General features: G+C 39.8%; 2 protein-coding genes and 1 pseudogene across 2 annotated transcripts; 1 reads left to right on the top strand and 2 right to left on the bottom strand.

Annotated features, from left to right (window-relative positions):
• The first annotated feature begins 2,199 nt into the window (after positions 1–2,199).
• On the top strand, positions 2,200–3,739 carry LOC132053794 (uncharacterized). Its single transcript, XM_059445899.1, has 3 exons — positions 2,200–2,666; positions 2,844–3,357; positions 3,395–3,739. The coding sequence occupies exons 1-3, from the start codon at positions 2,200–2,202 to the stop codon at positions 3,737–3,739; spliced, it is 1,326 nt and encodes a 441-aa protein (XP_059301882.1).
• LOC132055008 (small nucleolar RNA R71) lies at positions 2,268–2,364 on the bottom strand (annotated as a pseudogene).
• Positions 3,740–15,544: 11,805 nt separating the features above from the next.
• On the bottom strand, positions 15,545–24,719 carry LOC132051673 (uncharacterized). Its single transcript, XM_059442841.1, has 14 exons — positions 24,609–24,719; positions 23,454–23,601; positions 23,253–23,371; positions 23,072–23,159; positions 21,789–21,937; positions 21,332–21,475; positions 21,155–21,262; positions 20,827–20,938; positions 19,435–19,578; positions 19,322–19,359; positions 19,146–19,238; positions 18,384–18,467; positions 16,012–16,161; positions 15,545–15,871 (listed from the first exon to the last, which is right to left on the bottom strand). Exons 1-14 carry the CDS (start codon positions 24,675–24,677, stop codon positions 15,737–15,739), a joined length of 1,581 nt encoding a protein of 526 aa, XP_059298824.1. The 5' UTR covers positions 24,678–24,719; the 3' UTR covers positions 15,545–15,736.
• Positions 24,720–25,140: the final 421 nt, after the last annotated feature.

Raw genomic sequence — 25,140 nt, 5'->3', positions numbered from 1 at the left:
AGGTTGAGCAAAACCAAGACGAAATACTTAGAGTGCAAGTTCAGTGATGTAGACTGTGAGGCGGCCATGGAAGTGAGGCTTGAGACACAGGCCATCCAAAAGCGAGGAAGTTTTAGGTATCTTGGTTCCATTATCTAAGAAAATGGGGTGATTGATGATGATGTCACACATTGTAATGGGGCAGGGTGGATGAAATGGAAGCTCGCCTATGGAGTCTTGTGTGATAAAAAGGTGCCACCAAAACTTAAAGGCATGTTCTATAGAGTGATAGTTAGACCTACTATGTGTTGTATGGGACTGAGTGTTAGTGATATTTGGCACAAATATCTAGATTTAGTGTCATTTACACTTTACTTCTTAGCACTTTCATCGCAGTTTTGAATGCGAATTGTTGTATATGAGCTTATGTTGGTATGTTTGTATGAATGGACCAACGATGGGTATTCGGCGATTTTGAGTGATTACGAGGCTGTGTATGTCGATTGAACGTTGCGAAGAAGTTCCGACGCAAGGCAAAATCGACCCAATCGAAGGGTCTCGTACGCGGCCGCGCGCCGCACGGCCGGCGCCGCGCAAAAAACACCATTCCCGAATCTCGGACGGACCGTACGTTGGTCATGCGCCGCGCAAGAAGAACATAAAGGAGGTCGCGCCGTACGATGCATAGCCGCGCACAAGCGGCGTCAGTTGTCCTATTTAGATCGGGATTGGGCCAACTTATCTCATATTTATCCTAGCATATAAATAGCCGTTTTTAACATTAGAAAGGCGGCTTGGACGAATTTTAAGACTTGTGAAACTCTTTCTAGGTTTTATTCCTCTTCTATTATTTTTCTTTACATCAAAACCCTATGTTAATCATGAATTCTTGTTTCCATTATCGAATCATGTGACTAAACACTTAAATTAAAATTTTGTGGCGTAGCCATGAATATTGACGTTTGACAAGTATTTCCATCTTAGTAGCGTGTTCGTATGCAATAGCTTACTTACGTGTTTAATTTCTTGATTGTCTGCGCAACAGTTGAGTTCTATTTACTCATTGATATACGTGCTTGGGAAAGACGTTGTTAATTTGGAGAAGAAGTAATGAGATTGTGATCTGAATATCCCTAAAGTTGGGCTAGGATTTGTGACTAGGATAGGAATATACTTAGTTACCGCAATCAATTATATACCGTGCTCTTATTGCATTCTTGATAGGTCAATACCATAGGAATATAGGAGGAGAATTATCTTGAATCGGCTAGTAGTGGTTTGGAAGAATACTACGAGATTAATAATCAAGTTAATTAGCTATTGTGAACAAAGTTGCTAAGGTGTGATACTTGGTGACTCAATAGGATTGGTGAACAAACCACGACCCCGGAATACTTCTAAAATTTTGATAAAGCGAGTTCTCAATTACGTTCTAAGCACAATTTCTGGATACATTATTAGTCAATTACATTATAGCATTTAGTTATAAAAGAACCAACATTTTTATTCTTCATTTGCATAGATAGTAAGCAATAGTTTATTTTCGTGAAATATTGGTCATAAGTCTCTGTGGGTTTGACATCCGATTTTATATAATCACTCTATTACTTGTACGACCACGTACACTTGCGTGTGTATTTGGACGCAACAAGTTTTTGGCGCCGTTGCCGAGGACTTAGAAATCAATTATTTTTGCCATAATAAATTTTATTGCTTCATTTTATCCAAGTATTAACGTCTTGATCTTAACCGTTACTTGATTGCGGGTACTTTACTCGAATGCGAAGGACTGCGAGTCAAAAAAATCTTGAGGAACTCGATCCTGAGCCTGAACGTACTTTCAATCGGCGCAGGAGAGATTTAAATTTATTTCGCAGGCTATCGCAGAATTACCTGTGGTCATGGCTAATAATCAACCGGCGAAAGTGAGAGAGATTGCAGTGCCTCGTGTGGCGGATGTCACTTCAAGCATTATCAAGCCCACCATCGAAGGGCACTTTGAGCTGAAGCATCCTATGATTCAACTACTTCACTCTAGTGGGCAATTCACGGGAATGCCACACGAGGATCCCAGCGTCACATCCATACTTTTCTGCAGATTGTCGATAGTTTTGCTACTAGAAGGGTCACTAAAGAATATGTGCGGCGATTTGTTCCCCCTTCTCTCTATTGGGGAATGCAAGTAACTGGTTATTAGCAGAGACCGCCAATTCTATCACTATGTGGGATGACTTGGCGACGAAATTCTTGACAAGGTTCTTTCCACCAGCAAAGACCGCTCGCCTCCGAGGGGAGATCATGTCATTCAGGCAGAAAAATGGAGAAAATTTGTATCAAGCTTGGGAGAGGTTTAAGGGTCTTCTCAGAGATTGTCCTCACCACCATCAGACGAATGAAGTTCTGGCACACACATTTATTGAGAGTCTGGATGCCCAACATAAGTCATCACTAGACACTGTTGCAGGAGGGCAGGCTCTTGATCTAAGCTATGAAGAACTATTCACACTATTGAACAGGTTTACTCAGAGCACTCCAGACTGGCAGGATGATGCAGCTAGCAGTTCAGTTAGGAAAGCACCGGGCATCTTTGAAGTAGATAATTTTACAACATTATCAGCACAGATTGATGCCATGCGCCACCGAACTCGGGAAGTTAGGCTTGCGTCGCAAGTGCCGCAGTGCATGCGGTAAAGCAAGCCATAGCCTTTTGTGATGTACGCGGAGAGGGTCACAACAAATGATGAAAATGCCCGCAAATCCCGCATCCATATACTTTGTGGATAATGCGGGCAGTAAGGGCAAGGAAACAACAATCAATACGGAAATTCCTACAACCCAAATTGGAGGAACCACCCGAATTTCAGGTGGAGTAACAACTCAGGTAATCAGAAGCAGAACTATCAGCCAACACCTGCTCCTCAAGCTCCCACAAACAGTATAGAAGAGATGATGAAAAAGATGATGAGTGACATGCAGATGATGATGCTAGACCAGCAGAAGTTGATAGCAGATAATCAGAATCGCGATTTGGCTGTGCGGAATTTAGAGAGGCAGATGGGACAGATAGCTGGTGCACAAAATACTAGACCACCTGGAGGACTTCCAAGTGACACAGATGTGAATCCCAAGCCTTGCAATGCTGTAACTCTGCGAAATGGGAGAGAACTAGAGGAAGTGGCTTCAAAGAAAACTGGCCGAGTAGAGGCTGAAAAAGAGAAGATTGCCACAGAAAGAAGTGAAAAAAAGCGGTCGAGGCACCAGATGCTTAAGCGCCCACGAGGAGCCGTGGTTTCAAAGCCACCGCCTCCATTCCTTCAACGTCTGGCAAGACAAAAAGAAGAGGCTACTTACAAGAAGTTTCTTGATTTGCTTAAGCAGGTACATGTGAACGTCCCCTTGGTCGATATCTTTGCAGGGTATTCCAAAGTATGCTAAGTACATCAAAGATATTGTTGCAAAAAGAAGCCGTTTCATAGAGTATGCCACGGTTGCACTTACTGAGGAGTGCACTTCTCGTATTCAGAACAAGTTGCCCATAAAATTGAAGGATCCCGAAAGTTTCACTATTGAGATTTCTATTGGGACACAGGTTGTTGCTCGAGCACTTTGTGACCTAGGTGCAAGTATAAATCTGATGCCTTCGTCTATCTTCCGGAAGCTAGGTTTGGGAGTGCCCAGACCAACTACTATAGTTCTTCAGCTGGCAGACAGATCATTAGCAAGACCCGAAGGCATTATTGAAGATGTATTCGTACAATAGGGTCGTTGATAATTCCTGCTGACTTCGTGATATTGGATTTCGAGCCAGACCCGGAAGTCCCATTTATTTTGGGGCGTCCGTTCTTGCCTGAGGAGAGCACTTATTGATGTAGGCTAGTTTGGGCGACTTACTGCGAGTACATGATAAAGTAGAGGTCTTCAATGTATACCAAGCTCGAAGATGCACTCGCAACCTATGAGGAGCTTTCCGGTCATTGTTCGAATGATGATACACGAAGGCCACTCATCACTTCTCATGATCCATTGGAGAGAGCCTTGGTGGGGGATGATATTTTTGGTGACACGGCGGCGTTTGAGATGGTGCAGATACGGATATGGCAAGTATTTATATTCGGCGGGCGAGTTTGAGCATTAGACAGGGACAATGGGAGTAACTCCGAAGTTATCAATTGAAGAGCCTCCGAAGTTGGAATTGAAGCCCCTGCCCGCCCATCTTAAATATGCATTCTTAGGTGAGGGGGATACCTTGCCAGTGATATTGGTTGCAGAGTTGACCACCGAAGAGGTTAGTATTTGCCTCAGAGTATTGAAGTCCCACAAAAGAGCATTGGGGTGGCAGATATCTGATATTCGGGGAATTAGCCCCGCGTTGTGCATACAAGATACTCGTGGAGGATGATGTAAGCTTTAGCGCACGGCATCAACGGAGACTAAACCTTGTGATGAAGGAGTTTGTCAAGAAAGAGGTAATTAAGTGGTTAGATTCAGGCATTATTTTTCCCATTTCGGACAGTAAGTGGGTGAGCCTGGTGCAATGCGTCGCGAAGAAAGGAGGGATGACAGTTGTGACAAATGACAAAAACGAGCTCGTTCCTACTAGAACAATCAACGGATGGAGAATGCATGGATTATCGCAAGGTGACGAGGCGACCGAAGGATGCTATCTATTCCCTTCATAGATCAAATGCTAGACAGGTTAGCCGGGCAAGAGTTTTATTATTTTCTAGATGGCTATTCTGGCTACAATCGGATAGCTATTGCTCCGGAGGATTAGGAGAAGACCACGTTTACATGCCCTTATGGCACATATGCTTTCAAACGCATGCCATTTAGGTTGTGTAATGAACCCGCGACTTTCCAAAGGTGCATGATGGCTATTTTTTCAGAGATGGTTAAGGACTTCGTAGAAGTGTTCATGGATGATTTTTTGGTATTCGGGAACTCTTTTGAGGTTTGCTTGCAGAATTTAGACCGAGTGCTGGCAAGATGTGAAGAAACTAACCTGGTCTTAAATTGGGAAAAATGTCACTTTATGGTCCGAGAAGGCATAGTTCTTGGGCACTGAGGTTTCAAAGAGAGGGTGGAGATTGATCGTGCAAAAGTGGAGGTCATTGAGAAGGCGCCACCCCCCATATCGGTCAAGGGTGTGCGCGGTTTCTTGGGCATCGGGATTCTACAGGCGCTTCATAAAGGATTTTCAAAGATCTCAAGTCCGATGTGCAGATTACTTGAAAAGGATGTGAAATTCCTATTTGATGATGCGTGTATTAAAGCCTTTGAAGGTCTAAAGAAGAGATTAGTGACTGCACCAATAATCATTGCACTTGACTGGAACTTTCCATTCGAGTTAATATGTGATACAAGTGACAACGCTGTGGGGTTGTCTTTGGGACAGCGACGAGAGAAAGTTTTTCATTCTATCTACTATGCTAGCAAGATGTTAGACGGCTGCCCAATTGAATTACTTTGTGACGGAGAAGGAGAGTTGCTAGGCATTTTGTGGTTTATGCGTTTGATAAGTTTCGGTCTTATCTTGTTGGAACACATGTTATTGTTTACACGAACCATGCGGCTATTCGCTACTTGTTCGGCAAGAAGGATCTTAAACCCGGGTTGATTCGGTGGATTCTTCGTTGCAAGAATTTGATATTGAGATTAAATATCGGAAGGGAGCGGAGAACCAAGTTGCAGACCACCTATCTAGATTGGACAACCATAACCATTTTGTGGAGGATGTTCAAATTCGAGAGTCTTTCCCTGACGAGCAGCTATTTGCAATTCCTGCTGCCGAAGTCCCATGGTATGCTGATATTGTGAACTTGATCGTAAGTGGGGTGTACCCACCTAAAGCCACTTCAGAGCAGAGAAAGAAGTTATATCATGACTCACGGTTTTACATATGGGATGAGCCGTATTTGTTTAAGCAAGGAACTGATCAGCTAGTGAGGAGATGCATTCCACAGACTGAGATATGTCAAGTGTTGGAGAGTTGTCATTCTTCCCCATACGGGGGACACTTTCAAGGTGATCGTCTTTTGCGGCTAAGGTATTACAATCTGGCTTCTATTGGCCCCCTCTTCAAAGATGCCCATGCATTTGCTAGAAGTTGTGATCGATGTCAACGAACGGGAAACATCTCTAAGAGGCACGAGATGCCTTTGACGAATATATTAGAGGTGGAGATATTTGACGTTTGGGGCATCGACTTTATGGGGCCCTTCCCACCATCCTTCGGTAACAGGTACATTACGCTACTGTCGATTATGTTTCAAAATGGGTAGAGGCGGTCCCTCTTCCAACCAATGATGCGAAGGTGGTGGTGAATTTTGTGCGAAAGAATATATTCGCGAGGTTTGGAACTCCACGGGCTATGATCGGCGATGGGGGTGCCCGACACGCAACGGCCTGCTGAAGAACCTTCTGGCGAAATATGGGGTGAAGCATAAGGTGTCTACAGCTTACCACCCACAGAAATACGGATAGGTAGAGGTCTCAAATAGAGAGGTAAAGTAAATCTTAGAGAAAACTGTGAACGCTCAGAGGAAGGATTGGACAATGAAGTTGGATGACGCTTTATGGGCGTATCGCACAGTATATAAAACCCCCATCGGAGCTTCTCCTTACAGGTTAGTCTATGGGAAGGCATGTCATTTGCCGGTTGAGCTAGAGCACAAAGAATATTGGGCAATCAAAAAGCTTAATCTTGATATGAGCTTGGCCGGAGAGAAGAGGTTGTTGTAACTGCACGAGCTTAATGAATTCAGATTGGGGGCGTATGAGAATGCAAAGTTGTACAAGGAGAAAACAAAGCGATGGCATGACAAGCATATACAACATCGTGAATTCGCGCCAGGGCGCGGTACTACTCTTTAACTCTAAGCACGGTTGTTTAGGAAAGCTTAAGTCCCGATGGTGCGGCCCATTTGTGGTGATGAAAATCACACCTCATGGGGCCGTCGAAATACAAACTACGGATGGGGTGCGCAAGTTCTTGGTCAATGGACAGCGCCTCAAGCGATATTGGGGCGAAAATTTTGACAAGAAAAAGGAGCAAGTGCTCCTCGATGACCAGTAGAGAAGGACATGCGTCGTGCCGCGACGTTAACTCAGGCGCTTCTCGGGAGGCAACCCGAGTTTGTAATGTAACAATTCAAAAAAAAAATACAAAAAAAGTGTCGTGCCACAACCTTAATTAAGGCGCTGGTTGGGAGGCAACCCAACTTTGTATCATATATGTCATGTGTGTGTTCATGTTGCAGGACCAAATAATGAGCAGGAACAATAAACGCTCGAAGCAGTTAATGAAACAGCTCCAGGTTTGTGTGTGCTATGCCCATGCGTCGCATGGCAATCGCACAAGGGGTAAGCAGGCCAAAATTTTGGCTAAGTACAAAGTTCAGAAAGGGGTGTATTGTGCGCTAACCATGCGTCGCATGGTCAGCGCATGATCAGCACTCAGAGCCAAAATTTTGGTTAAGTACAAAGTTCAGAAGGGGGTGTTTTGTGCGCTGGTCATGCGACATATGGCCAGTGCATGAACGGAAATCAGAGCAAAATTTTTCTAAGTATAAAGTTCAGAAAGGGGGATGTTGTGCGCTGACCATGCGACGCATGGCCAACGCACGGGTCGGCTGATTCGAATTCTTTTAAAAGAATAAGACACGGACGACCCCCGCTTATTCCCCACTTTCTCACAACCCCCCCCCCCCCCCCTCCCCTCTCTCTAAAACAGCTCCCAATAGAACCCAAATACCAAAACCCTTCTCCCAATCCCTTCCAACTCCAAGGAAAGTAGTGTAAATCAACCCCTCCACAACACAAGGTAAGAATTCGTGTGTTTTCATCAATGAAATCCCGTTCCCTTTTCCCCCCTTTTTGTTGGGTTGAGAGATTGATAAACAAGGGTTTGTGGGTTGGGCGAATTTGGATGGATGCTTTCGTATTGTGTTGTTTGTAAAGAGTGTTGGATGCTAGAACAATGATTCCCAAACATAAGGGAGGGTTTTACAACCCTCCATTGTTGCAAAACTTCAAAGGATAGGTCTATGCCCACAAGTTGCTTGATAAAATTCCTCAATCAAGTTTCGTGTGATTTTTGTGAAGTCTTGAGTAGCAAATAAACTTGAAACAACATTCTAAACCATAAGGCATTGCCATGAACACCCATAGGTCCTCCAACATGATTTTCTTTGTTTTGTAGGATAGTCTTTATTTCATTAATTTTGCCGTTTTAGGCTAAAAATTAGTTAACTTCTTTGTTTTGAGTTTTGTGTATCATATTCGGAAGTAAGTGTGGGGTCATTTCACGACCCCACTGGAGAGTCATTAAAGCCATGAGAGTACCCGAAAATCAAGAAAGATGAACATTCAATGCATAAACACACGGCTTGCAATAAGTGTGGGGTCATTTCACGACCCTACTTGAGCTTGAACTTGCTAACGATAAGTTGAAGAGTTAGTATGCAATAATCAACCCCACTTGGTTTAAGATTTGCTAACGAAGTTGGATGTTTGTGTTTTAAATCTCTACAGGTACAATGGTGAACAAAGGTAAAGGTAAAGTGGACGAGGCAGGCCTTTCACAAGGTTCCAAGAGGAGTAGAGGTTGCAAGCACACCGCCACTAAGAAAGGGGCAACAACTCGTAGTGGAAAGCAACGGTGGTCCTATCCCTCGGGCCTCTTCCCGGAGGCCTCGACCTACCTTTTACGGTTGGTTTGGCGGAAGAATGGTACAAAAGAGTTCCCCTCGGCTAATGGATATGTGTGTGAACGGCACTGTCGACAAGGTGGCATTGAAGAAAAATTTCAGGGGAAATTACAATCAAATAGTCGGAATGGGCTGGAGCTCGGTATTTGATAACCCAGGGCCGCTAAACATTGACATGGTTCTGGAGCTTTACTCCAACATGATTTTGGGAAGAACAGAGGGTGGCGAGCCTCATCATTCAGTGCAATTTAGGGGTGAATGGGTGCCGTTGACAGCCTCCACTTTGTGTGCACAATTGGGAGTTCCGGACCATCCGTGGGCCCATTGCTTGAGTTCATAAAAAGGCGACTATAAGGCCATTCGGGAAACCTTGTGTGGCCACGAGTCCATGGCTAAGTGGGCAAGATATCGAGAGGACCTGAGGAAGTACAAGACTATGCTAATGGGTGATTTTATGAAGGAGGCACGAGTGTGGCTACGGCTACTAAACTACCGCATTATGCCTCTTGACCACTTCACCACCGTCTTTGAAAGAAAGAGTGGCAATAGTGTACTTCTTCTTGGTAGGCGGTCGGTCAACATTTGATCTTGGATGCTTCGGGATATGATCCGCGTCGAGAGGGCAAATCCTCGAAGCTCGGCTTCGGAAACACACTTACGGCATATGCGAGGAGGTTGGTCCCGCATTTGGCGAGTAAGTATGACGGGGTGTGAGTGCCCGGATAACATGATAGACATCTCTAATGTCAAAGCCCCGAGCAAAGCAAGTTCAACTTGACTCCGATCAAGAAAGATCGGCTCGATCGGCCGTGCTAGCACAACTATACAAGATAGCGGTACTCTCTACAGTGAGCGGTTTGGTGGATATCTCGAGTGTGTTTGCGGGTGTCCTCACACCACTTACTCAAGAGTGCTCATTAGAGAGGAGGGTAGGCTGCCCCGATGAGGACTTGTGTTGCAACGGATCTCATAGGGCGAGATGGAGGAAGGTAGTGAAGAAAAATCCCGGGGCACAGGATGCTGAGGATGATGAGGAAGAAGATGCCGAGCCGTCTGATGACGAGGCTGAGGATGATGAGGATGATGACTAGGCCCTAGTGGGCCTCAGGGAGTATTTCTTACCTTACTTTGTTTTTAAATTTTTCCATCTATATGCTTCGAGGGCAAAGCATGATTTAAGTGTGGGGTGGGAAATACGTCCCTTGTAACAACATTTTGAGGTTAAGGATGGTGATCAAGTTGCCATAGGTTTTCTTTTTTATTAGTGTTGAGTCTTTGAGTCGAAAAAAAAAAAGATTTCCAGTTTTCTTGCGTTAGGTTTTCTTGGTAGCTTCTTGAGTCCCTCGTTAGTGGCACACACCATCCACCCCCTTGAATTTTCTTATGACCTCGGTTCTTTCCTAAGGGGGGACCTTTGAACCGGGTTAGATTTTTTAATTTTTGTAGAAGAGTCGTAGGAGTCAAGCCTGTCAGACCACTCGAATACTAGGTGCTCAGGTTAAGTGGAATGTGAAAACCATGAGCTGTTCTTGATGATCTTTAAAAAGCATGCATGAAAAGAGGCAACCTACCTCGAAACATTTCTATAGTAAACTGCATTGACTCATGTATGACCCACTTGGCATGATTTGTGATAGTTGCTTGATTGGTGGGTTATATGAATCTGTTTTGTGTTGATTATGTGCTGTGTGTGATGTGAGGAAACTCTGGTATGATCCATGCTTGATAATGATGATTAGAACTTGCCCGGTGTGTTTGTGAAGTGAAATTGAGTGAGAAGTTTAGGAAGTGATCTAGGCATTTCTTTGTTACCCAAAGTTTGAAACGTCGCTTGCCTACCCTTTGTGTATGTATATCCCTAGTCAACCCCGTTGAGCCTTTAGCTTTTCTTTTTACAACAGCCAATTAGCCTACTCTCGTTGTTCTTATTGACCCATTTTGATCCCTGTTTTACTCCTTAGGCACTTTTAATGGTTACTTATTGAATTGGAGTTAGGATGTGAAGTTAAGGGAGGTTTGTTGAATGAAGTTAAAATGAAGTCTATGGGTGTGTCTGAATGATAGATGATGGTTAGTGGGAAGCTTAAAAAAAAATAGAAAAGAACTGCAAAACAGAAAACAGGAACTGTCTAGTTTGTCATCTGCGTTCTTAATGTCGTCTCCCACTAGTCTGTCGAAAACAAGAGGATGCTTAAACTTGAGAAAATAAATGGGTGTTGATAAGATAGAATGGGTAGCATGTGGATGAATGCTATGGGTGATGAAGGATGGTGCAAAAATGAACTATGTTGTAAGGTATTAAAAGTGCTTAGGGAGGTTAGTCACTATTTTCCAAAATATATCCTACCCGTCCCTTAAGCCTACGTTTCAACCTTACAAGTCCTAAGTGATCCTAATTCATCTCACTCTAAGTTCTTTGAACGGTTCGTCATGTTGAGCATTGGATATTCTTTGTGAGAGTGAGCGATATTGTTGCATCTTATGTCCATTGAAATAAGTCGTTAACTTTGTGTGAGATATGGACAACTCTCTTTTGGGTGAGGACACATAATTAATAGGAGATGGACGAAGTACTCCCGCTCGGTCAAGTAGCAGGTTCTTTATGTCTTGAGTGGTGTCTGGAGTCATATGCATGTTTTTGAACGTATCGTTTCTTGAGAGGTTTGGTTGCTAGAATTTTGAAGCATAAGAAAATGGTTGTTTGAAGCAGTTGGCATGACTTTCAAGAATTGGCTCAATGTGTATGTTAATGCAATTTCGAAACTTGCATATCCACCGAATTCGATGTAGACTTTGTTTGAGTGGCATGGCTAAGTAAAGTACTAGGGAATGTTGGATAAGTGGTTGCTCGAGGGCGAGCAAAGTCTAAGTGGGGGGTGTTGATATTTGGCACAAATATCCAGATTTAGTGTCATTTACACTATACTTCTTAGCACTTTCATCGCAGTTTTGAATGCGAATTGTTGTATATGAGCTTATGTTGGTATGTTTGTATGAATAGGTACAACAAGGACCAACGAAGGGTATTCCGGGCAGTTTTGAGTGATTCCGAGGCTGTGTACGTCGATTGAACGTTGCGAAGGAAGTTCCGACGACTTGAAGGCAAAATCGACCCCGAAGGGTCTCGTGCGGCGGCCATACGCCTCGCACGGCGCGCACAAAAACACCATTCCTGAATCTCAGACAGACCATACATTGGTCATGCGCCACACAAGAAGAACATAAAGGAGGTCATGCGTTGGCCATGCGACGCATAGCCAGCGCACAAGCGGCGTCAGTTGTCCTATTTAGATCGGGATTGGGCCAATTTATCTCATATTTATCCTAGCATATAAATAGCCGTTTTTAACATTAGAAAGGCGGCTTGGACGAATTTTGAGACTTGTGAAACTCTTTCTAGGTTTTATTCCTCTTCTATTATTTTTCTTTACATCAAAACACTATGTTAATCATGAATTCTTGTTTCCATTATCGAATCACGTGTAACCAAACACTTAAATTCTGGGGTTGTGGCGTAGCCATGAATATTGACGTTTGACAAGTATTTCAATCTTAGTAACGTGTTCGCATGCAATTGCTTCGTTACTTCTGTGTTTAATTTCTTGGTTGTCTTCGCAACAGTTGAGTTCTATTTACTCATTGATATACGTGCTTGGGAAAGACGTTGTTAATTTGGAGAAGAAGTAATGAGATTGTGATCTGAATATCCCTAAAGTTGGGCTAGGATTTGTGACTAGGATAGGAATATACTTAGTTACCGCAATCAATTATATACCGTGCTCTTATTGCATTCTTGATAGGTCAATACCATAGGAATATAGGAGGAGAATTATCTTGAATCGGCGAGTAGTGTTCGGAAGAATACTATGAGATTAATAATCCGGTTAATTAGTTATTGTGAACAAAGTTGCTAAGGTGTGATACTTGATCGACTCAATAGGATTGGTGAACCAACCACGACCCTGGAATACTTCTAAAATCTTGATAAAGGAGAAAATTCTCAATTACGTTCTAAGCACAATTTACGGATACATTATTAGTCAATTACATTATAGCATTTAGTTATAAAAGAACCAACACTTTTATTCTTCACTTGCATAGATAGTAAGCAATAGTTTATTTTCGTGAAATATTGGTCATAAATTTCTGTGGGTTCGACATCCGATTTTATATAATCACTCTATTACTTGTACGACCACGTACACTTGTGTGTGCATTTGGACGCAACAGTTGGCCAGTCAAGAAATTTCACGTAAAGATAGGATTAGAATGAAGTTATCCGGGACAAGGTGAGAGTGGCCTCGGTGGAGGACAAGATGCGGGAAGGCGAGGCTGAGATGATTCGGACATGTACAGAGGAGATGCATGGAGATCCCAGTGCAGAGGTCTAAGAGGTTGGCTATCGATAGTTTGAGGAGAGGTAGAGGTAGGCCAATGAAGTATTGAGGAAAAGTGATTAGATAGGACATGACACAGTTGCAGCTTACCGAGGACATGACCTTAGATAGAAGGTTCTAGAGGACAACGATTAGGATAGAAGGTTAGTAAAACGTTGTCTCGTGTATCCTTCCATACAAGCTGGTGACTTGGCGTAGTATTATCTTTGTAGCTTCCTACCCTTTGATTTTCTGTTACTATCTCTTTTGTCTCTTGTACTTCATTTATCATATTAGTTTGTTGCACTTACGGTTACTTTTCTATAGTATTTTGGCATGGCTTCTTTACTTTCATCAATTCTTATCTGACCTTTTTGTCATGCTTTCTCTTGAGCTGAGAGTTTTTCGAAAATAGTCTCTCTACCTCTCAAGGTAGGATAAGGTCTGTATACACTCTACTCTCTCGTACCCCACTTGTAAAATTACCTTTGGGTATGTTATTTGTGGAAGAAACTCCTACTTCAACCGAGTTCATTAATCGGCCATAATTTGAATGGAGGAGAATATTTTCAAGTAAAAAACAAAAGTTTTAGCATATTTTTGTAGTACAAGTTTGTAAAAACTGATATGAATCTAATAGCAACTCCTAGAAGAACGATTGAGTTTGGAGGAAAACAGTGACCGCAAAAGAGCATCGGTAATATGGCATCGAATTTGATCATCCATTTGGTGGAGTTCTTACTCCCAACTCTTTTATTTACTCCCACTATTTCATAATAAGTGATGTTTTTAGCTTATACACACCCATTAAGAAATGGAAAAAGGGTCAATATACCCCTCTACTTTAGTTTATTGGTCGAATATACCCTCCGTTAGCGAAAGTAGTCGAATATACCCCTCTGTTAGCCAAAGTATATAAATATATCCCTGAATGGATGAAAATTTCCAAATCATCCCAAATTACCCATTTAACAAAAATTACCCATGCCCCATCATTTAAACCTGACCCGACCCACAAAATTATTTCCCCCCACCCTAATATATCCCTCTACGCGACCTAATCTGGTTAGTGGATGGTCCTTTGTTACAACATATTCCAGCACCAAAGGATGCAATTACTCCCACTGCAAATATTAAACTTGTCATCCCAACCCCATTTTCTTTCTAATCTCACCATTTTGATAATTTCTGCAACAACATTATGATTAGAAAAAACTAGTTGATTGGGACAAAAAAACAGCAGACACCCAAAAAATATGATGAAAAAGATAACTTGAAAAATGAATAAATTATAATACCAAATCTGAATTCATTCAAATTATTGGGTTCTCAAAATGGGTTTTGCAAATGAGAGAGAAAAAGAACTGTTCACTGTTGACAAGGAGAAGTGGTGATCTCAAAAATATTATAACAACATATATTAGTACAAGATTTAGTAATTAATATATTTTCAAAAGTATTTGATATTTTATTTTCTTATTTTTGCTTCAAATTATTATTATTATTATTATTATTATTATTTTGTGGGTCGGGTCGGGTCGGGTCGGGTCTAAGTGATGGGACATGGGTAATTTTTGTTAAATGGGTAATTTGGGTACGATTGAGATTTTCCATCCATTCAGAGGTATATTTGTGTACTTTGGCTAACAGAGGGGTATATTCGACTACTTTAGCTAACGGAGGGTATATTTGACCAATAAACTAACTTATCCCTAATCAACATCTTTCCTTAAAAAACTAGTTAAAAATTCTTGATTATATAAATAATGATAATTTTGAAAGAATAAGATCAATTTCCTTTTGAAATCCTAAAACATCACTTATTTTGAAACAAAATAAAAAGCCTAGAACACCATTTATTTACAAACGGAGGGAGTATCTTTTTATCCCTATTCTCGAGGTCCAAAATAGGCATTAAGATGGGTTACTACATTTTAATTCATTTTATTAAGCGTATTAAATGATAAGCAAGATATTTTAGTGACTCAAGTGACAAAGAAAAAGTTAACTTTTGTGGTATAGACCATCAATGAAAATTTCCCTCCAGCCAGTTGCAATTCTGTTAGTTTTAGCAACATAACCTATTGAAACAGACTACCCAGACGTATGAATTGTGTCCAAATACCTGGAAACTTATTTTCTCTTAGACCTCATTTGTACAGAAATTCAGCATTGTAACTCAATCACAGACTTAATTTCAAATGCTTATTCGCAGCCGGAAAATCAGCTGGAACTCAACTAACTAGACAGTACAAAGACTATGTTCCAGATTGATTCTTTACAAGTAAAATGCAGTAAATGAATATGCTATTCTTTTTTTTTCTTTTTTTTGAGAAGGTAACAGGAATATGTTATTCTTTTTATTGTTGGTAATTAGCCCGACATTGTCCCTTTATGAAGTTTGATTGGTCATAAAAGTCTAAGCCAAACAAAAGTTACCAGTGCCAGGTATCTTAATGAGTCATGCCATGGTTCAAGTGATCAGCTAAGAACAAATAAAATAAATAGGCTTCATGAGTGTTGGTGTCTGTCAGGTTCAATCTTGAACTGTATAAAACTGCAATCAGGACAGCAAGGCCCTTAACATATGCAATTCTAAAAATAATAATAAGGGGGGGAAAGGGGGAAGGTCAGGAAAGCAAGGTGAGGAATGTAAAATGCAAATTTCTCATTTTAGAAGTCATGGAAGAGCATGAGAGAATCGTCAAGATTCATTAGGGAAGATTCCAGGGTAATCCGAACTTTTCTTAGGCGCCTGTATCTATCGCCCAGTTCCCCTACCAGCCTTTCTCTGGGCATCTGAAGAATCTGGAACAAGTAACACCGAACAGTCAAGCCATTAGAACATGTGAATCCACTAATAGTCAATGAAGGGGAAAGGTAAATAACAAAAATAAATGAGCAATAGACACAAAGTAAAACTTGATAAGAGAGATCTGTAAGCAAACCTCTTTTTCTTGTTCTTGCTCATGTGTTATTCTCAATCTCAAATTAAGGGCAGCATGGTACATTTCATCTAGAACATGTTGCCAAAGAGACTGCTTATTAATTTTCCACAGAACGAATTCTGATTGCCTTGCTCCAGGTGTAATAACTTTCTGAAGAGAATGGGGAATATCATTAGTATGTGTTAGAAGCTTTGTTCAATGCAATCTTTATATGACCAGGCATATGTGCGGGTATGCATACATATGTACAAAGAAAAGAAGAAGAAAGCTTTCTTCAATGCAAGTCACAGTTGGAAAATAAAACAATTTGGGGCTTATCATTTTACTGTATTCCGCTCCTCTTGACATATGTCCTGCAAGCCCATTAGGGGGTTTCAAATGCAGCACCCGTCTATCAGAAAGGGCAACAAGGAGAAATTCATAGTTGCATAAGTAGGTATTTATGCTATATTTTACGCAACTACTTATTGTATCCTATGGTGACAGTTAATTGTGAGATTTATCTGCACTGTGTGAAGCTTCATTGTTGTCCACATTCCTTTTCTTGCTTCACTATGGATGGAGACTTCAAAAGATGGTGAGAGAATTGCTGCTGGAAAAAGGATTTGACTAGTTAGTAGCTTTCTGCGGTTCTTGTTCTCGACTAATTTGAATTCCATTTCGTTTTTTTATTTTAAGTAGAGTAGTAATCTGCTCATAGAAAGAAACTCAGGAGGAGGAAACAAGCATTCTCATTGTCTATGTTTGTCTATGCAGGTGCTAGTTTGTGGAAATAGACAAGTAGTTTATGGCCTTTCTTACAACAAAACATAAAGGGGGATATTGTAGATGGGAGCAAAATTAGATTCCGGACAGATGTATCAGGCTGGAGAAGAGAAAGTGATGGAAAATTTTCCCCATTTGTATAGTATTTCTACAAACAAAATCTATACTGTTGCAGAATGTCATTCAGAAGCAGCCTTACAACCGAGCTTCAGAAGAAACTTCAATGAGTGGGAAGTGGAAAATGTCTGTCGACTACTCGATCTTCTAGAACATATAATTTTGGAAGAAAGCAGGGTGAATTCAGATTTAGAGGTCCAGTAGAGATGAAAAATATTCAGTTAGAAGCTGTTATGAACTTCTGCAAAAACAAGCTGGTCAGTGGAGGTATCATGGCCTTCTTACTCAGGATATGCTACAAAGAGGAGGATATGCTTTATGCAGCGGGTGTTTTTTCTGTTAAGAAAAATCAGGAATCTGTAAATTGTTTATTCCTCCACTGCAAGCAAACTGGACAGATATGGGATCTCTTCTATATGGTGTGAAATGGGTAATGCCTAATAGTATTAGAAGTCTGTTGGAAAGTTGGCAGAGTCAACAGGTAAGCAAAAGGGAGAAGAAGATACGGAAGACCATTCCTTTATGAAAGAAACAAAAGATGCTTTGAAGATCAGAGGCTCCACATTCCAATGTTAAAAAATAGATGCTTGCGGAATTTGTAATTTTGGTGTAAGGGAAGTGTAGTAGAAGACCTGGTTCAGTTTTCAGATTTCATGGATATGCAGGAGTTCAATATGTAACTGCTATCCCAGGGTAATTTGCTTGTACTTTAGAAGCACCTCCTTGGTCCTTTTCTGAAGTTTCTTGATAAAAGTTTACCTTACCTGATAAAAGAAAAGGAACAAGCAATCTCCTTCTGTACTTCTGATGAATCAGAATGATCTTCACACTTGATTCTTGAGAATTTCTGTCTGAACAGAATCATGTGTTCAAAATCAGTGGTAGATTTTCCTATTGAGGAACTTAACGAATCACCCACTTTCCGTACCCGGGTAATTGTGCTGGGTTAGAGAGTACATGGTCAAGTCCTCATCCAATCTTGAGCTTAAATTTGAGCGCCCCCCCCCCCCCCCCGGGCAACCCCAATTTTCAATATGGATCTCTACTATGTAGCACAAAATAATTGTAACGAAGTCATGCACAGTATCTGGAACTTCGAAAGGATATTTTCATTTAACATAAAGATCTTTTTTGTTTTTAGATTACTCTGAATTTCAGGGAATGCCCCAAGTGCCAGTAATTCTTCATGGAATAGATCAGAGTTAGTCATGTTACTATTCAGCAGGAGATAAAATATACGTAGTTTATAGCATGTACCCAAAATAGCACTTACTCTCCCTTCATAATGGCTTTAGCTATCTTCAGATACAGAAGCAAAGCCATATATGTCTTTTTGGCTGCTTCATAACATTGGCATAAGACAGCAAGAAAAACCACAAAATAGTTCGAGATATGTTTTGTTCTACTCTCAAAGGTCTTCAATTTTAAGGAAGCAATCAAATCAAGACTTGTTCTTCATCTACTACAACAGATGACTGGAAACATATTACCTTCATGTCTAAGTAGTCATCTTTCCACAGCTTAAATAGAATCTTGAGTGCGTCTTTCTTTTCAACAAATGTGGTATCTGAAATCTGAAAAATTACAGCATTGTAAGATTGCTTTCATCTCATTTATCAACAGATTGTAGCATCCAAAAACAAAACCCTCTTTCACCTAAACATTCAGGAAAACTCAAAGACTACTTCAACATTATTCTCATGTATGTGCACTTTCTCAGTGAGCAAGAATTTCAATGGAACAAGTGATGTATATATACTCTAATATTTTTACCTATTTTCTTAATACTTAATCTACCATATGATTTTGTTCTTAGCTTCAATTTTGTGAAATGCTTTTTGCAACATTTAAGGATCTGACGGCCTCCCTTAAGATTTACATTTGCTAGAGTAAATTACAATTTGGAGAACCAAGGAGATATATGCTCCTTGTTCCTGCACTAAGCAATGCAAATTTTTGGGTGAAGTGAACTTGGCATTTTGATAATAAATGAACCTATTGAATAAAAAAAAAGGAGAACATCTGAAATGACAGCATCAATTAAAGTTGATAGCAAATATACAAACCAGTTTCGGAGAAAAAATAGAGTTATTTATGTTTGATGATTTCATTAAATCACTTTTCGTCCCTCAACAACATTAGCTGGAGTTGAAAATAGATGTTTCATGGGCTACAGAGAACAATTTGTAGAAATCTAGCTTGCCTTCAAATTAAGTAGCCTTTAAATCATACATTCACCAAAGCTATGATACCTTATCCGTTTCAAGAAGATGATCATTTTTAGACAGTAATCTGAACATCCTGTAGGCCTCCCTCCCGTACCTTTTTAATACAATGGATTCCACCTGCAAGTTATAGCATTTAGAGATGAAGTTATTCAATTCTAGCACATTGAAAAGGTTCCCTGGTCTATAAGTTTGTAGCCAACCTCTTCAATGCGAGCCTGTTCAATAATGTTCTTCAAATCTGTGGACACATAACTGTCAGTTAAGTCAAAGGGAAATCAAACACTTGGATCCACGTGTTGTAAGATATACATACCTACACTATAAGTTTCATCTATTTCCATCAATGGAGCTTTACATCCTAATTCACCAAGGGAAGCTCTGATACGCCCCAAGTCCATACCAAGACCACCTTCCCTCTTTATCACCTCATCATAAATAGCATTTATGGACTGAGGAACTGCAAATAATGATTTCAAATATCAACTAAGAGCCCGTTTGGATTGGCTTATAAGTTGGCTTATAAGCTGTTTTCAGCTTTTTTGAGTGTTTGGCTGGCCAGCTTAAAGTCATTTTGTGCTTAAAATAAGCTCAAAAAAATAATTGGACCCATTTAACTTAGTTTATCTAAAGCAGCTTATAAGCTGAAAACAACTTATAAGCCAAAAAAAATAAGTTGGACTACCCCAACTTATTTTTTTTCAGCTTATAAGCTGCAAACAGCTTTAAGCTATAAGCCAATCCAAACGGGCTCTAAGAAAATATAATGACAAACGCATTAAGAAAAAGGGAGAAAAGAGACTCGAAATCCAAAGACAATGATAACACTACAATGAAACAACTAAAACATGAAACTGATATTCGTCAACACAAATCCCTCCGTTTCCCAAAAACAAACCAAATAGAAATTTTTGGCACAATGTCCAAAGCACCTACAAAAATTTACTCCGTTTCAAAATGTTCGTCTGGTTTTGACTTGGCACGGAGTTTAAGAAAGTAAAGAAGACTTTTGAATTTTGTGGTCTTAAATTAGAGATATGTAGAATGTACGAAAATGTCCTTCAATCCTGTGGTCTTAAACATGCCATGTCGAAAGTTGAAATCAAAGGTGCCAAAAAAGGAAAGAGGCATTCTTTTTTAAACAGACGAAAAAGGATAGTAAGACAAACATCTTGAAACGGAGGGAGTAAATGATTTTACTGCAGACCACGACTTGTTAATTATTCAACCAGAGACCTTATCTTGGTCAAATATCAACAACAGAAAAGTATAGAAGTAAGCATGCCACTGTTATCCATGTCTCTAGAAAGGTCTATCAGGCTCAGTCTCCGGTCTAGAAAGTTATCCATATACGACTGAATATGATTCAAGATGAATGTACCTTCACAAAAGACTCAAGATGCTAAAAGCCTCCAAAGCAAGGCTGAAATTAAAGTTGGCGGGGCATTTAACGAAGAGAAGTCGGTGGACCTTGTAAATATGAAATATCAAGTCTATTTATGTCATGAAGCTGGCTATACCTCATCTCAAACATATGTATATGGTTAATTAGTCACCATGCACCTACCCTTCGTTGAGACTTGAGCATTATCACACACTTTTTTTTGAAAAATGCAAATTTTAGTTTCTAATTATCCTTTAATAATATCAGCAACAGGTCACAATCATGTTTAAAATTTATTGACCAGTAAATGAAATCCACACTCACCTGAGTTATCAATTCTCAATTTAGTTTCAGAATGTCTACTCAACTCCAGGGTTGCAGCAAGAATAATGGCAGCATCATTGTTGACATTTACTTTCACATTTGCAACGCAAGCCTACAATGCATACAATTTGATATAGCTGTGATGCCATAGCCAAACACTGTTTGAGATTCTCAGGATATTTTAGTTCTAAGAAAAAGTCAAACAAGACAATGTTGTCTGAACCATTACTACTCTAATGGTAAAGGTTTCTGAGTTTTGCCAAATAACTTAACTATGACAGTAATTTGAATGTTTAGGTACTCCACTACAAGAAGTTCAGAGACCAACCTTGTGCCTCAAGCGGCGAATGAATTCTTCAAAATTGGCACGCCAGAGTACTTTCTTTTCATCTGTATCCAGCAGTTCTGTGTTTGACTCTAAATTATCTTGCTTCCGCTAAAATCAGAAGATAATATATCAACCAACTATCAAAATTGATATCTTTAATGAAAAGATCATACCAACCTTTGTGCCACATTTCACATCCATAGTCTTTATGTCAGTTTTTTCCTCAGAATTATTCCAGGTGTCTGTCTCAACTAAGAATCTCAAGGATTCCATCGGAGCTGCTGCTGCTAAGGCTCGTTGTTCAAGGGTTTGTGCTGGAATCTGTTTTCATCAGTAGATAATAAACTCAATAACATGAACAGTAAAATACCAACTTAAAAAACTGCAGCTTTTACTGCACTATATTTACTCATCAGGAGGATTTTATGACTAACAGTTCTAAAGCACATATTGATTTATATGGTTCTTCAGCTTAAGAAGGAAAGCCAAGATCACATAGCTTTCTAGAGTAAAATGAAGAATGCAGCAGAAAACCAACATCACATGGAGTCATCAGGGTCATTGGTATATCTAAAGAGAAAGCTTTTGATGGGAAAGAAGCTATCATCATATTATAAACTTAGCATCAGAGTACCTTTGCAGATTTAGCACCTCGTTTCTTTGCAGCAGTTTCTTCTTCAGTAGGTGGTTCAAGAAATGGTTCAGGGGCAGGACATCGTTCCACAAATCTAGCGTTAACTAGTCTGTTGAAGCTATCTCGTGCAGCATCAGCGCTAGAATCTCCTGCACAGTGATGAGGCCCTCTTAAAGTAAGAAAGCTGTTTAGGAGATGCAGCCTACGCTTATAGAAGATTGACACCCAAGCTTTGTTGCTTCAGGTTCAAGTAGCTATAACCAAGAAACAAATATAAACATGCAACTTGAGGTTATGCACCCAAGGGTCTAGTCTAGTAACCAATGAAGTGGGTCCAGAACCATGAGATCTTAGGCAAATTCCAGCAGAGCAAAAACACTAGGTGTGTCCAAGCCTTGGCGGACAGAGTTACCTGAATACTTGTGCTAGTGAAAGGTAGCAAGTACTACGTGGAATTAGTCGAGGTGCGCGCAAACTGGCCGTACACCACGCTGTCAAAAAGAATTGCTTACGTGTGGAGAACATAGATGCTCTCTTGAGGCTAGACACCTAGGTGTATTTGACTTTGTAGAAAATTCTGAGGCTTTTCTTTCATCCTTTCTCCTATTCTTTGTTTGCCTTGTTTCAATTTGCAGTTTCGCAAGAGAAGTACCAGGCAATTCAAGCAAGGATCCTTCAACTCCAAAGACTGGAAGAGAGGAACTCCAGTACTATTGGTAGTAATAAGTAGAATATATTTTATACACTTGTGAAACCTCTTATATTGAAGGTTAAGTAATACTAGTGTTGAGAAGGCAGGAACAGAAGAAATGGCATATATATGTAGTACTAAAAAGGACCAATAATTTTATACACTCACAGATCCTTTTATTGAGAAGTTGACTAATACTTTTGTGTAGTTCTGTTTTTATGCAGGAAGAAAAGATGTTTTGTGTAAATGCTTTAACATATTTGATGGAATGTAGATTTAAGTGATGCTGCGTATCTCACGTGTTCTTTGTCCATGTTGTTTTTTCTGTTTTTAAAATATTAGAAACAAGAAACATGTTAATATATTGCCTATCATCTTCAATTAAAACCATTTTCTAAGGAAATGGTTTTTGACCTTTTAAAATCAGGACAAACCTTCTTCTCATTGTTTCTTATTTAGAGAAAACAGAAGCAAACAGAAGTGAAAAGTCAAATTAGAACTCAAGCTCGCATATTAAACTAATTAGCTATGATACCATAATCTGAATTTACAAGAGACTTCACAAAGAACTACAGAAAGGATATTGTTTCACCTTGATTCGATGTCTGCTTGTATCTATCTATAATTTGGCTGAGTGAAAGCCTACCATGCTGAAGTAACCCTTCAAAAATCTCTTCACACTAGAAAACAAACACATTCACTCGTATTATAAACTATAATCAGCTTGAGATAGGGCAACAAATATTATACCTAGTGAAACCAAGAAAACTCACCTCTTTTCCCAGCTCCTCAGACACAATCTCTATAAACTTAGGGAACCTCAATTTATGTATTATGTTGTCAAATAGTGCCATGTATTGTGTAAAAACTTTTGGTGCCTCCCCAAATGCACCTAAATGGAAATACATCAGATATCAAGAAACTTCCCATTACATATCCTCAAATGGAAAAGCTAATTGTATTAGTGTTAGTACCTTCTTGTTGCACCGCGAAGGCTTGAACACAATTGTGATGAATAAGCACGAGCAAGCAGTTCCTAACATTCTCTCTGCTAAGCTCTGTGAAACGTACAACCTGAGCTAAAGGTTGTGTTCCTCTTCGCAATAGACAGTCACAAACTTTCTGCCAAAAATTATCAGAAGATGAATTAGGCAAAAGGGGATCAACAAATTGATCTATATAGTTTCTGCATAAGAGATATAAACCACCCAAAAAGGGGAACATATAAAACCAACTACGTACCCTCAAACTCAATTAAACGAATAATCTATATCTATTCCATTCTATTTGGGTCCGTCTCATTCCAATACCAACAATTTGCTAAGTTATGAAACCCCAAAAGCGAAAAAGAAAAAGAACAACTACTTCTGCTCAATCACATGCTATGTACATTCACCTTAAGCAGAAAAATCAAAACTTTGAAATCTTTAGAAAAGCATCTATATGGACTCTGCATATGATATATAAAAACCCCAAAAAGGGGAACATAAAAGAATCATCTATATCTATTTCCATTCTATTTGGGTCCGTTTCTTTCCAATACCAATAATTTGCCAAGTAATAAGACCCCAAAAACAAAACAAAAAAACTACTACTTCTCCTCAATCCCATGCTAATAGCTGTGTACATTCACCCGGATATTCACCCCAAGCAGAAAAAATCAAAACTTTGAAATCTTTAGAAAAACATCTATATGGGTTCTGCATAAAAGATATCAAACCCCAACAAAGGGGAACATAAAAAAACAACTACCACTACCCTCGAACTCAATTAAACTATTACATTCAATTTGGTTCCGTTTCATTCAAATACCAATAATTTGCCAAGTAATAAGACCCCAAAAGCAACAAAAATAAAAAATAAAAAAATGAGACTACTTGTCATCAATCCCACGCTATGTACATTCACCCCAATAACAACAACAAAAAAACCCACAAAGTGGGGTCTGGGGAGGGCTGTTTCCAATAGACCCTCGGCACAAGGAAATATTATAAAAAGCCATGGCAAAATACTATAAAAAGCATGATAAAGCTATCTGGAAAATTAAAAATTAGGAGTATTTAGAGAGGGTTTGGAGTGATATACTAACTGTCTATGCAAATAATTGAAAGGAAGGTGCAGAGTATTACAGCGTTAAGATCACCGAAGTAGGAATTGATGAGATAAACAGCCAGCTTGATTCCGTGAGGCGAAACCATTGCGGTACTCCCCTGTTTCTTTATTCCAGTCCTGAGCCAGAGAGAGTAGTGGAAGAAGAAACGGAAGCGGGAAGATTCTGATGAACTAGGGCTTTCAAATCGGGGAGAAATTGAAGAACGATTGGGAAACGCTAGATTTTTTTTGTAGTGATATATGGAGTTTTTAACCTTTTCTCTGTAAAGCTTTTTGCATCTTCTTGATGCCTTTCTATATAACAACTTACTTCATCAAAAAAAAACTTACAAAACACTAATGTTGTTTTCGTCGATGGATGACTGTGGAATACTCAGATTCAATCATATAAACAACTTCGTCATTCGTTTGACACTGGCTTGGTGTTCTGCAATAAAACTAAACAACCCGGTTGGGCCCTTCTTTCTCTTTTCCTTTTTCGATTGAACTTCTTATTACCCTAATTGCAGATTATTATTATTATATATTTTATTTAAATTAAATACTCCA

The sequence above is a fragment of the Lycium ferocissimum genome, chromosome 4 (genome assembly GCF_029784015.1).
Source record: "Lycium ferocissimum isolate CSIRO_LF1 chromosome 4, AGI_CSIRO_Lferr_CH_V1, whole genome shotgun sequence".
NCBI lineage: Eukaryota > Viridiplantae > Streptophyta > Magnoliopsida > Solanales > Solanaceae > Lycium > Lycium ferocissimum.
This window is presented reverse-complemented; position numbering and strand designations above follow the sequence as displayed.